The sequence below is a fragment of the Zosterops lateralis genome (genome assembly GCF_965231275.1).
Source record: "Zosterops lateralis genome assembly, chromosome: 3".
NCBI lineage: Eukaryota > Metazoa > Chordata > Aves > Passeriformes > Zosteropidae > Zosterops > Zosterops lateralis.
This window is the reverse complement of record NC_139764.1, coordinates 2,045,826-2,059,945: the sequence shown is the minus strand read 5'-3', so window position 1 is coordinate 2,059,945 and position 14,120 is coordinate 2,045,826. Positions and strand designations below refer to the sequence as shown.

At 41.5% G+C, this 14,120-nt stretch overlaps 1 protein-coding gene across 6 annotated transcripts in view; it reads right to left on the bottom strand.

Moving 5' to 3' along the window:
• The window catches only part of CCDC85A (coiled-coil domain containing 85A), a 186,164-nt gene that overhangs the window by 59,652 nt on the left and 112,392 nt on the right, over positions 1-14,120 (bottom strand). Inside the window, exon 3 of one of the 6 annotated variants that reach the window (XM_083858154.1) lies at positions 6,517-6,608. The exons of the other annotated variants lie outside the window; for them this stretch is intronic. Coding sequence (XP_083714280.1) covers positions 6,580-6,608 — 29 coding nt within the window. The 3' untranslated portion in view covers positions 6,517-6,579. Of the gene's footprint in view, positions 1-6,516; positions 6,609-14,120 lie in introns of those variants that run through there. 6 annotated transcript variants of the gene reach the window in all.

Sequence of the window (14,120 nt, the reverse complement as noted above, 5' to 3'; positions counted from 1 at the left end):
CATTACCTACAGCTTTTCCTACCATTTCAAACTTTGAAATGCTGGAGCTCTGGTTATCCTGTAATCTAATTCTGCTCTCTCACACCTTCATTTTTGGGAATGTTCAAAAACAGGGCAAATTCCACATAATCCAACTTTGAGTAACTGGATTATGACATTTTCCCTTGCCCAGAGTTCTTCTAACATTTTTGTTTTTTCAGTCCTTCACTTTACAACCTACACACTCTTAGGTATAACTCTGAATCTGTCTGACCTCATCCACTTTTTTCTTCTTAAAAAAAAAAAAAAAAAAACCCTCAGAAACTATTTTCTGAGCAACTCTATTGTCTGCCCTCAGCAGGGTGTGACTCCAAACCTCCAGCATCAAAGACAGCCTGCTCTCATTACAGGTACAGAAGCAACCTCCACATCTGAGTGATGTTTCCCTGGAGATGGCAATCAGTCCTGAGCCCAGTTGCAGGAGAAAGGAGATCCTGTTCAGTCCATCCTTCTCCTGCCTTTCTGCTTCCAGCAATTGTTCACTTGCTGCTCCATCTGTGATCCCGTAGGGGAAGAGAGCTCTGCCCCCAGGTAGGACTGGGCCAGCTCCTCCTCTCCTGGAGACTGGAGATGCTTCATCCCTGCAGCATTTTCCAAGGTACCTGGTTTGTGAAGAGCTCCAGCCTTGGCTCAGCGTGTCCAAGGCAGCAGACAGGGAGCCTGGCAAGCTGCCCCTGGAATGCATTTCCCACTGGTGTGTAAGAAAGGTTTTAGATCTGCATCATTCCCGAGATGTGGATCTTTATACATTCCTAAATATGTTCATTTAACAGGCCAATTAGCCTCACTAATCACCTCTCATGCTGGGTAAGAGTCTAGCAATGTAGACAAAAATATACAGAATATTCCTGTTATTCCACTCCTCTGACTCTCCTGACTATGCCACATTCAGGAACATTTCCAGTCTCTCTTCATTGTATATAGATGAATGTGCTGCTGGTTTACATTTTTTAATGCATGCTCCTGACTCAAGCTTCCCATGGCTCAGGCAGAAGGAACAGCATCACTTGGGAAGCGTGATCACCAGACTGAACACAAACAGAGACATAACCAGCTCCCATGTGAGGATTCTGGACATTGTATCAGAGCATTCCATGTTTACTGACTGCTAGAGATAGCCCAAGAGTTCAGCTTAAAAATAAAATTACTACTTTGACCCTTTCTAAATACCTGGGATGCATTTTGATAAACTATTTTATTTTCTTTACACTATTATCACTATTTCTTACTACTGTCTTCGAATTTCTACCTACTTACTGGTCATTTTTCTTATTAAGGGTTCAGAATCTAATTCCTTGATTCAAGCCCATTAAAAGTTTGCAATTATAAAAATATGATAATCCCATTAAGTAGCTATAAAACCAGTTAAATACAGTAGGAATGTTTTTACAGGAGAAAATTATATGGCTCTGCAGAAAATTTTACAAGCAAAGATATTTAGACAAGTGCTACCTCAGAAGTAGCACCATATGTTCCTGTACTTCAGCATGAAAGACAAAATGTCTGCAAAATGAAAAGCAATTATTTTTTTTTCCAAAAGTTACTGCCATGAGAATTTAAAAATACACACTTACTTCAAGTACCAAATAATCACAGCAATAGAATTAGGAGGGAGATAATTAAAAGACTAACAGGTTGCTAAATCATGCTCAGGACACACAACCTGGTGTTTGCTCTGGTTTGTAATTAAGATGAAAATAGTAGCAGTACTGATGCCTCTAATCTCTGCCCAGGTCTGAAACATTAGACTGCATTCAGAGCACATTTCAGCTGAGAAGGGCCATTAAGTACTGGCTCTGCCTGGCACGGCAGGAAGCTGCTGTAATTGCAGGAACTTCGTGCGCCCGAGCAGGATGGTTGCTGCAGCCCTGTCAGCGCATCTCCCTGGCCGGGAATGTTTAGGCTGTCATCCCGGGATGTCAAATCCCAGCTCCCCACGGGGGGGGGCACAGCACAGAACCTTTCCCCGGCCTTCCCTTGAACACAGCCCCGGCTTTACAGGACTTCAAGCAAACATTTCAGCCCGCAGTGTTTGACAGAGAGCAGCAGCCACCTACCTGCTAGAACGGAGTCTGCTGGCACCCAGGCAGAACGGCTCCAAATCCCGAGTTCCTCCCTTCCACATCTGCCAGGTCACAGATGTTCAGCCTGAGCCTCACCATGGAGATTTATATCTGCTAAGCACCACTTTCCCCCCTCCCTGGCACAGTCACAACATGCCACACTGTTGATGGATGCTGAGGGCCAGATGACCATCTTGCCAAAATACTGTGTTCTCTCTTTTTTTAGGTTCAAGAATGTTCATTTTCAAATTTTATTCTGATGGAAGATGAATGCTCCTTTGGATTGTACCAGTTAGCCTGAAATCCCCAGTAGAGAGCTGACCATGCCTCTGGTTGGTGGCACCAGCATCTTCATTTTCCAAATCAAGACAACCACAGCTACACAACTAGTCTGCAACAGTAAAAACAGGCCACAGACACAGGACAGAAAGCAGAGCTTTCTCTAGTGAAGCTATCACAGCCCTTCGGGTGCAGACCCATTGTAAATCACTTTGTGTGCCAGGATGGCTTTAAGCAGCCCTGTAAATGTAAAAGGTACATTAGCAGCTTCTAACTGGAATGCTGCACACACAAAAGAGATTTAAAAATAGCTTTGTTTCCCACTAGCCTCATTCAGGAAATTCAGGAAGGAAGGAAACATTGCCTTAAAAGTTGATTTTGAAAGGAAACACATTGAAAATGTTTGTCTCCAACTGACTGTTCATAAAGGTGTTTTCTAGGCCTGTGAGTGACTTCAGCCCCAGTTTTTACACCATGCTGAAAACAGACTAAGAATAAAGCTGTTAGAAAACTGGCATGATGCAATGGAATAATCAGCAGCAAAACCTCATGAAACCTGCATTAGTTGGTAGCTGATTACTCCTGTCTTGTCTTTTGTTTGGCTCATGGTTCTTAATACAGAGGTGATGATGACAATATTTGTGTGGTTGGTAAAGTGTTTCCAGAAGTATTGATAAGAGCTGCAGGTGGGAACCAGGCACTACTAACAAGTTGTAAGCATTTGCTCAGGGTAACAGCACACCCACAGCTCTTTATACACATCAAGGTTTCACCTTCATAAAGACATTTTTCTTGACTGGGCTGCCACCAGGGGAGCATTCACACACGTAAATCACTGTTCCCCACATTGATGCTATCCCAGCCCACACACACAGGAACTCTCCAGGGCCAGAACTCCATGAGTTAATCCAGCCAAGCTCTCTGGGCAGAGCTGCTTTCTCTCCTCAGTCACACCAGACTGGTGCCAAGCCCTCTGCAGGCTCAAACTCCAGCATTACAAGTTGGAGCAAGGACAGGACTTTCCCATAGCTTTCCACAGTAACAAGGGAGCAAAGGAGAACAGCAACATCCTCCTCTCCCCTAGGCACCCCATCTCTGGAGTCACAGACTTGCTCTGGCCCTTTCAGAAGCTCACAAGACACCACAGAAGTCAGAAAGCTTCAGCAACACGAATCAGAGCAGAAGCTTTTGGGCCTGAAAAGGACAGACATACTGCAAAAGCCAGTTTCAGAAGAGGCATAAGTGTTGCTAATCTGATGACCAATATGTTACAGATTTTCAATCTTTCCCTCTGATGATGAATTCAGCACATAACACCCAAGTTGTGGGTTCAATCTCTATAAAGGCCATTTACTAAAGAGTTGAACTGAATTGTGGGTCCCTTCCCAACTCAGAATAAGCTGTGAATCTGTGAAAATAGACGTCACTGAACCTTTATTTTGCTGGCTTTCAGACCTGACATATGCTTAGGTTTGGGCTTTTCAGCATTTGGCTTCATGTTCAGAGGGAGAGAAATTTTCTGCACAACACATACAGATGTTCACAAAACCAGAGCAAGACAGATGCAAGGTCTGATTACCCCCATGTCTGATGAGCTCTCCCCAAAATCACACAGCTCCACACAGTAAGCCTCTTACCCAGCTAACTGGTTTGCTATCAGGGCACACATTCCATGGTGTGGAGAATAAACACAGATGGAACTAGGCATGGACAGATCCACAGGTGACAAGCCAGCACCATACGAAGCCAAGGTCTACAATCTCGTCCACCCCTGGTTCTCCACAGATCTGAGCTGACTCAAGCCCTCAGAAGTGGAATCCTGAATTTAGATTGCTGAAGGGATGGTGCTCAGAAATGGAACCTGCAATCTGTAGGGCAAAGAGCCACTTCCAATTTACACCATTAAAATAGAGAAATCTGTGTTTGCTGAAATTTATCTCTATGTTTGCAACAGACATCTCTGGGTGTGGCCAAACTGAGACTGTGCTCTGCTGATGACACTTCTGGAGCAGTGAAGAAACTCTCCCAAAGAACCCTTCCCACTCTGTTTCCACAGACATAATGGGACACAAATTTGGCACCTGGGCCTCATGTCAGTAGTTCCATGAGCTGAGATGCAAATCAAGCAGCTGGTTCAGGCAGCAGCCAACTCTCCTGACACCTGATGGGCAAAGCCACAATGTTTGGCATGAAAATGCTCCTGGTTCCCCGGGGAACAGCATTTCCTAATAAACAAAATGCAAACACTACTTGGGTTTTTCTCATTGCAGGGAATAAAAATAAAAATTTAAAAAAAAAAAAAAAAAAAAAAAAAAAAAAAAAAAAAAAAAAAAAAACTTACTGGTAACTTTTATCTTTCACTACAGATTCTTTCCCAAGATTTTTCCAGAGCCTATTTGCTTCCTGTGTTTCTAAGCAGCACTGCACAAACAAATAAATCAAAAATATAACAAAACTGGGGAGGTATTAAAAGCACTTAAGTGTCAAATTTGAGAACAAGTAGCACCTGACTATCGCTGCAGTCAAGATCCTGTTTCCCCTGCAACAAGGACAAGGAATATACAAAAATCTTACATTAGGTTTAAGTGCAGCTCTACCAAGCACAAAGCAGACACAGCTAAGGTTGCTACACTTAAACTATAGATCTTTTCAGTGATAAATTCAACAGTATTTTGCTCTCAATGCCAACAGAATCTGTTTCTCATTCAAACATTCCTCACCAATCCTTCAAATATCCATTTTCCAAAGTGACACTGGAATCAACTCGTTTTTGTTTTTTTTAGTTTAAAAAATAAAATAAAAACATATGATACAGGAAAGGTGGAATAGAACACGTTGCCCAGGAAACTGACCCCTGTGCCTGAAGGACACATTTTGAGATCACAGTTGATAATACACTTTAATTTGCATTCTTGTAGAGTTATCATGAAAGTGGGTCATTCAAGTCCCTTTTTGCTACATCTCCTTTTGGAATTCCCCAGCCAGGGATTCCGTGGATACAACTGGATGCACCTGCAGTATTTGTGATCAATACAAGAAGTGAACACTGTCATTCTTGACAAATCCAGGATGATGGAGTGACCTGACAGCATAAAACTCTGGGATCCATGCTTCAAGACAGTCTGACCAGTCACTTCCATGCTGTTGGCCAATCCAGCAATTCAGGCTGAATGCAACATTCTAGTACACTTAAAAATTAAAAAAAAACCCTTTTCATTTGAGTACATTCATGGAGAAGCTAAAACACAAATTCCAATGCCCTCATGCTGAAATTAGGATTTTTTTTTTTCTTAAAATAAAAACCTCAGGGTCTTTTGTCCTCACAGTTCTCCAAAATACTTGTATTTGCTAAGGTTTTAAGTGGTCACAGTGTAGCATTCAGCAGTATGGGCAGACTGTAGGCCAGGCATGAAGTCTCAACAACAGGAATGAATGAATGAAAGTTCTTAGTGTCTGTACCTGGAGGAGACATAGATTTAGTATCTTCTGCTGTTTAGTTAACACTGAAGAACCTTTGGTCTCAATGGTTGGAGAGCTGGTTAGGGAAAAAAATCATTGCTTGAACACTTTCTTGTCATGTTTTCTTTATGGACTTAGTGACACCACAAAAACCTAAAATTCAAAATTTAACTTCAGGTTACATAAACTTCTAAAATGGACCCAAGTAAACAAGATGAATGACAGTGACAGACAAGTGACTTCATTCAGAGCACTGCATGAACAGGGATATTTTAGCATCTTATTCTGTTTGGGCATCCCATTTTGGGGCAAGTCAGGTGCCAAGGAGTGAAGTGCTCAAATCCTCGGAAGGATCCAAGTCAATTTGCAGGTTCTGCCTCACAGCATTCATGTATTTGTGCCTGATATATTCATCTGCCTCCAGTGGAACGTTCTTTTTGTTTCTCATAATCCAACACTATTTTTAGAGGCTCATCTTAATGTCCTCAGTAAGGTTTGCAGACCACAAAAGCCATAAGATGGATTTTGAACATCATTAAAGCTTGTTCACTCCAAACCAAAAACAGACTCAGGAGCCAAGAGAGGATGTGGGTCAGGAATCAATGCTTTTCTCCAGGCTTATCTGCACTTGGCCTAAGTGGGAGCTTATCAAGGAGTGATGAATCAGCCTTGTACCCTTTGTAGAAAGCACTGATATTTTTCTTTGAATCCAAGTCACAGGGACAGGCTCCACAGTTGATCATGGCAAATTCCCACAGCTCGCAGGAGCTTAAAGAGATGCAGTGAAAGAAATCTAGTGAGTTTTGAGGTCAAACATTTGAAGGAGCTATCTCACTGCTTATCAGATTAGAGATGTTTAATATTATAGGCATAAAGGGTCTGGAATAATTTGTGTAACCTTGAGGAAGTACCAAAATGGAGACCTTTAGGAGACATTCCATATTGTTGGTTACCACATGGGCTTTTTCAGCTATGACATCTTTTACTTTTGACAGTGCTTGAACACTGCTGTTTCACTGGTCCAAATAACCACTTAATTTATTATATGGACTTTTACAAACCAGCTAAGTTCAGACGAATCATGCAAATAAAAAATAAAATAAAAGGTAGAAGAAGCACATTCCTGCTGAACTACAAAGGTCCACAGCTGCTGGCTTCTTCACTCCCCATGAATGTTACTGAAAAAAACCAAATTTGCCTGAAATTTTATAGCAGAAATGGCAAGTAGAACTAAGACTATTTGTTATTCACAGCCTTCACAGAACTGTTCATCTTTTAAGACAGCCCAGCTCAAGATAGCAGCTTTCCCATTCACAATCAATAAATTTGCACACACTTCCATGCTGCATACCAAATGCTCATGGACACAGATTACAATCCTGACCCTCCTCTGTGTGCCTTGCAGAATTAAAAGCACTTAAAAAATAAACTTACAAGCACACTAAGCATGCACAGAGTAATATCATTACTGCTTATTTTTTTAAAGGACAACTTCAGTTTATGCCCTTCCCTCCCCATGTTATACTTGTATAACTCATTCCCTCTCAAACAGATTATTGTACTGCTTTCTGCATTAAGCAAAATTTAAAGCTGTGTTTCAGTCCTAGCTGATTCTCTTCACAGGACCACCCTTGAACCAGTGAAGAAGCACAGGTAGACAAGATTTACATCAAGATCATGACTCGAAGATAATTCTCAGTGCTCCCTCAGTAACTATATATCTCTGGGCATGACAATATGACCCAAGATAAGCTGTGCTTCTGTTTACTAATTAAGGCATAACTTACTGGCACAGAAGCCAATGAATTTTCACTGTCAGAGTCATTTTCTTATGTACACAAGGCTTTATTATCCTCATTAAATACCCTGTAATTTGGAATGCCTCACTGTCCCTTACTCCTGTCAACATCTCTGCACTTTGTGTGTGTGGCAGTACAAAATCTGAACCCCACACTATACTGCCTGCCACGCTCTTCCTTAACTCTTAACCCAGCTTCAACCCCTGCACAACTCTCCATTTATAAGTTCATAATAAAATTGAAAAATAAAAAGTCATTAATAGGTGAACAGAAGAGACAGGACATTCTGACTGGCACACTACAAGGTTGAATGTCTTAAACAAGCGGCACTCACCAAAAATTATTGTAATATACTGACCCCATTACAAGTGTCATAGTTCAGAGAATTTTACAATTTATTCACTAATATTCCTAAATCCATATTTTACTGTTCTAAACTTACAACACTAACTCCAAAAGCTGTGTGAAGAACTGATACATGAGGTCCTGAGCTCAAGTTAGAGGTACTGTATGCAAGGACTTAGACAAGACATTAATGTGAGGATTTGCCATTCTGGCACTAAGAAAAATAAAATAACACATAAATGTGCCCATTTATTTCAGGCAGACAACACCAACAGCCATGCAAACTCCTGATAAGCTCTCTGAGGTAAAGGCAAATGGTTCACATCTTGACCCAATCACCATGAAAAAGAAGCTTCTCTACAGTTTCCTGTACACACCAAAACAAACTCGCTACTCAGAACATATATTGTTTCTCAAAAATGCCCAACGAAATAAAGGAAACAGACAAAAGATCAGTACGCCAGCTCCATCCCAGGTGTACTGGTAGGACAGACAGCGGGTGGGAGCAGGCGCTGGCTCGCAGGGGGTTTGCGAGGACCGGCGCTGTTCCTGACTATCAGCTCTTCCCTCCGGGAGCTCCGCGGGCACGCGGTAGGGAAGCTCCAGCAGACATTCCAAACACGACAGACACCACTCGTCTCCAGTTACGGAGCCAGCGCTGCTCCTCCTCTCCACTCTCCATCCCGGTGAAACGCTCCGGAGAGACAGGCACTGCTCTCAGGGCTGCGGGGAGTCACTGCACGGGGCTTTGCTGCAGGAACCCTTCCCAAATCCCTGGCACCACCGATTCCCTCTCACCTCATCGACACCCCTGTCACGGGCTAACAGGGACCTCGCTCCCGGAGAGACGAGGTACGCTGGAGAGGGCTTAAAGGTAATGTCTCTATTCCCTACTCTGCCTCTCACTTCCATCAAAGAACGGCTGAATGAGCACTAAGGCCCAACTGCAGAACAGTCGCCTGTGTAGTGGGATATGCAGCCTCAGGGAGAGAGGAAAAGACATAAAACTTGGAAGCAGTGACTGCCCAGAAGGTGTTGAAGTGTTCTTGAAACATTAATTTAGAAGAATTAAGGACTTTAGTTAAAGTAGATATTGCTGAGGTAAGATAGATAAGTTTCCCTTTGCTAAACAGAAGCCAGATTTAGGGAACTGATAAGTCATGGAGCCTGTCAAACTATGTTTGTGCATCCTGACTAATCAATAAACTCCAGGAATACAATACAATCATAAATCAAACAGTCCTGGAAAAACAGGATTCAGTTGTCACGCAGCACTAAAAGGTTAAAAAGTCAAAGAGAGGAAGACCCATCTTACTTCGTCATTTTGGGACCCCACCCCAATAAAAAAGACCACCAACCCATTTCAAAGAACAAACCACACGTGCTTAATGGCTTTTTGGCTAATTACCATAGGAAGCAGGGAATGGGATGTACCAGAGTTATGAACATGCATTTGTGTTTTGGGTATTCAATACTCCTGTACATAAAAGACCCTGTGATCATCTGTAAATTGTGGTGTGTATTTGGGAGCAATCCCACACGCTGCCCAGTGTCATAATAAACATTCACTTTCTAACTTTAAACTGTTAGAGAGTCTTTGTCTGTCATAGTTGGATATTGGTATTAGATCAATATCCATATTTTTTTAATAAATATGGATATTTATTAAATAATAAATCCATTCCCAGTCTTGTATCAGGAGGGGCTGTGCAGCTGAGTCCCCCTGCACCCAGCAGTGCCACAGCACCAAACAGCAAACCCTGCCCCCTGCACCTCTCTGCCTCTTGGATCAACCTCTGACCTGCCCAGGAATCAGTGCTGAACGTCCAGACAAGGGAAACTAGCCCATTTTCCATAGGGAGAGGCATCACTCTGCCATTAACATACCAAGAATTTTGCTGGAAGGATGATCCACCACACACTAAAACATTCAAATCAAAAGGAGTTTTGTCAGTGAAGTTAAGAACGTTGTAAATGTCTTCAAATGTAATCCTTAAATGACATGGAATTGTAAACCTCCTCCAAAAGTCCTACAACATGGGTTTCTAGTAGGCTCATTGTTTTGATACTACAAAACACATTTTCAACATGATAAATCACTCCACAAAAAAAACGAGTTGTGTAATAAATGCAGCATGCTGTAGTCACATCCATATTCACATCTCATGCCCCAGTTCTCTTACAGTGTGTGTAGCAGCTAGAACTAATTTACAAGTTTGACAATCAAACCTACAGAGTTCAATTGAAAGACTCTGAGAAAGCTTCAGAGCTCCACACTTCAAAATTAAATAACTGAAATAAACATGACGTCACAAGACTCTCAAGAAAAGAATTCTCCTGATCCTTGTAGCCTTTGGTTACACTCCGAAAACTAAGAAATGCTGCTCCAGGCTCCCAAATGTGCAGTTGTAGGTGCCACCAGGATAGGTCAAATCACACACACAGAGTGCTGACAGATTATTGGCATTTCAGCTTTAAGAAACATAACTTGTAAGCAGACATACGTGGAAACATGACATCATCCCACTCTTCCGCGAGCTAAGGGGGGTTGTTTGCACAGAGAGGGTATCAGTTAACTCAGTAACACAGTATTTTTTCTCTTTGGAGTCACACTGCAGTTCCCCCTTTTTACTCAGTGCAGTGTTTTCTAATTTAATTTTCCTTCTCAGAAGTGCATTTATAAGAGTAAGTGTCCAGAATTTATGCTGAGTCTCTGTTTAGCCTACAAACACCTTTGCTCAAGGAGAGGTGATGCTGCATTTGTTCTGTAGGAGCCCTCACACCTCCAGCAGTACAGGAGGTGTTAGTCAGCAGTTTGGCTTCCCTTCATTAATAACCTCAGCAGGAAACAAGAAGCACACATGAAAGCCTTTGGACACCTTCCTTTCAGACAAAAGTCAAAGCTCAGAGGAAAACAAAGGACTTCTTAAAATAGTAAGCTGAAAATAAATCACTTAGATTAAAAAAACCAACACTTAGACTGCAAATGCTGAAAGCAGATCAATTTACAGAGGCACTTACACCCCAGATATCTGTGTCAGAGCTAAACTGTCACATATTCTTCTAGGGTGCGTTAATGCTCTCTTCTCAAAATTATTTTACTGCTGGTATTTTCTCATCTAATTTCAGCAGTCTTTCTATCCCAAATATCTCTGTTCTCATTACCTAGAACATTTAGGTGTGATTACAGCAAAAGATTATCATGTTTTATTTGGTTAAAGCATCTAGAATAAAATACATGTGTTTTCAATTAACAGGCACCAAGCCAAATTTAGCTCTCCCATCCCATTTTCTATCACTCCAAAGGCTAAGGACACTCATTTCAGAAAAATATGTAGGAGAACCATGAAGTAGAGAGGTTTTTTTAAAGCCTTATAAATCTTATAAATGAAAGCTGACATGTCATACAAGAAAAAAATACCAAGATCAAACCCTTGAGCATAGAAAATGAGAAGAATTACAAAAGGAAATGTTACCACCTTATCCTTTATTCCTTTAGCTGTGCCTGTGAGTGAGGGGCTGAGGTAACTTCCCACATAGCTTAAAACATGCATGAAGGCCAATGATTAATGCATAAACACATCCTGCAAAGCAGCTCCAGCTGCACATCACCTTTCTGATGGCACTGTAATGTTATACTGCAACTGCTCTGACGGCAGCTCCAGTCTGTCAGGAACCTGCAAATTCTCTGATCTTCACCCACAGCCCCGGTTCTGGGAGAGGTAACACCACCCTGTGGAATCCACTGCTTCCCTGTGGTCACCAGATGCAGGAAGCTCCCATTTCTCCAGGAATAGCCAGGCTGTCCACAAACACACTTCCAATTAGAAACACCGAGTCCAGGTAGAGAGTACAACACTTTTGGAATGAGATTGGACATAGGAATAACTTCTCTCAGATTGGCAGAGGAATAACTTCTCTCAGATATGATTCAGAGCCCAGTTCAGACCAAGGAAGAAGGGACAGGCTTGTACTGACACTAGTAAATTCTGACTACACAGTTAAAATATTTTATTTTACTCCTTTAAATATCAAAACATGTTTGTCTCTGCCATTCATCATTTAGGGTCACCAGCACTTCACTCTTGCTGCTCCACAAGAACCCTGCAACCTCATGACACAGATGTGCAAACATCTGCCAGCTAGAGATACACTAAATTTGAAAACCAACTGGATTCCACCAATGCAATATAATAACTTACTGCATGAGTTTGGGGTCACAACCAAAATACTCTCCTTTTGTATTGCTCATGACAGTTTAGGGCCAGTCTTTTCTAACTTCCACTGTCACAATTTCAGCATTCCTTACTATAAGATCAGGATTTTTTTCACCTACACTCTGCTGGCAGGGTCAGGTACACACAGAACATCCAAATTAGGATTTACACATTATTTTCACAACAATAACAAATTATGATGACCAGCACTTCTACAACTTCCATATTAACCGTTCCCCACAACTTTACAGTGGCTGACAAAATCAAAACATAAAATACCCAGAAGGATTCAGCCTTGCTTTGAAGACCAAGTATTTCCCTGAAGTTTCAAGCCTTTCCTTCACAGCAGAGCTGTCGAGAGTCTTACCAAGTTTGATCAAGGTCAGACAGATGTCAGATTTAAACCTCAAGCTTGCATCAAATTACATAAGTATGAAAGAAGAGAGATTTGACAACTTTCTGGTGAGAGAAGTTGTCAAGCCAGAGGACTTCTCTGTGAAAGTGATTATATAAAGCACAGGGCAGGCAAAGCTCTGATTAAAGTCAATAGCGAGCCTCCCAAAGCACCAGCTGCCCTCTCCAGCACCTTGTGGCCTGAGTCCAATCTTTTGACAGCTGAAATACGCTGCACAAAGGATGCCAGTCAACTCAGGAATAAAGTAACAACTGCTTTCACTGCATTGTTAGGAATATAATTCTTAACAAGGCTACTTGGGGGGAAAAAAACCAAAAAAAACCAGCCAAACAGAAAGCCTACACTGCTGGCAGCAGAAAAAACAGATCTTCCTTCCCCTGTGAGTGAGTTTTAAAAATACATGCTTAAAACCATGGATCACCTTCCTACATATACTGTGGTGGACTGAACATCATGGGTGCAAGAAGCAAGTCATTTTTAGGAAGTCTGGTTCCATACTTCATGCTACTTACAGAAAGTCAATAGTAAACACAAAGAACTCAATGGAGAAAAATACAGCATTTACTAGAGGCTGTGTAAGACCATTTTTAATAAATCATGTATTAGACATCTTCACATATTTGTCACACACTCACCTTATTAATCATTTTAAAGTCTTTAAAAAGAGGAGTCTCTGTGCTTACCATGTTGGGGTTGGTCAGCCCTGTCAAAAATACATATTTCACTACACACAATGTGGATTTGCCCCTGCAGTGAGGGGTTAACTGAGAGCATTTTGCAAGTTAATCCCAACAGGTGACCAGTGTCACAAGGGCTGAGGACAGCACCCTTCTCACAGGCAGATCCAACAAGTGGTCACTCGCACTGAAGCAAACACAGCTTCACACAGCTGCTCATGAAATGGAAACACATGAACTCCATCCAAGACAATTTGCTAAGGCAAAATAATCACTTTCTGCAGAGATTGACTTCAAATCTACATGTAAAGGTTTTCAACTAGGACACTAATTGCCTTCATCAGAACATCTCAAAGCACATGGAAGAAATAAAAGGCAGCAGGCTATAGGAATTCTGCTAAGTCTAGAATAAGCTATTTCTAAAGCAGAGTAGGATTCTGAACTTTGTAACTTTCAAAATAACAAAATACTTACATTGTGACTCTCCTAAGATAAATAATTTATTTCCATCAGTAAGAATACACAGCTCTTAAAAATTAGGCACATTTATTGGAAACCTTTCTAAAAGGCAGCAACAACAACAGCAAAAAAAGCCCCTTCTTGATCTTCCTAAATTTTTAATTTGTCATGATTAAAAATCTGTAAACTCAAGGCTTTGAAAAGCTTTAGGAGCTATCAGATTCTTTGCTATTGAGCCTACTCTCCATCTGGGGTCTTTTCCAAACTTTATGGAAAAGGATTTAAGAAGCCTTCAATCAATAACCAGGAAATTTTAAAATATTTAAAGCTACAGACAAGGCAGGTGAGGAAGGTGGAAGTGAAATTGG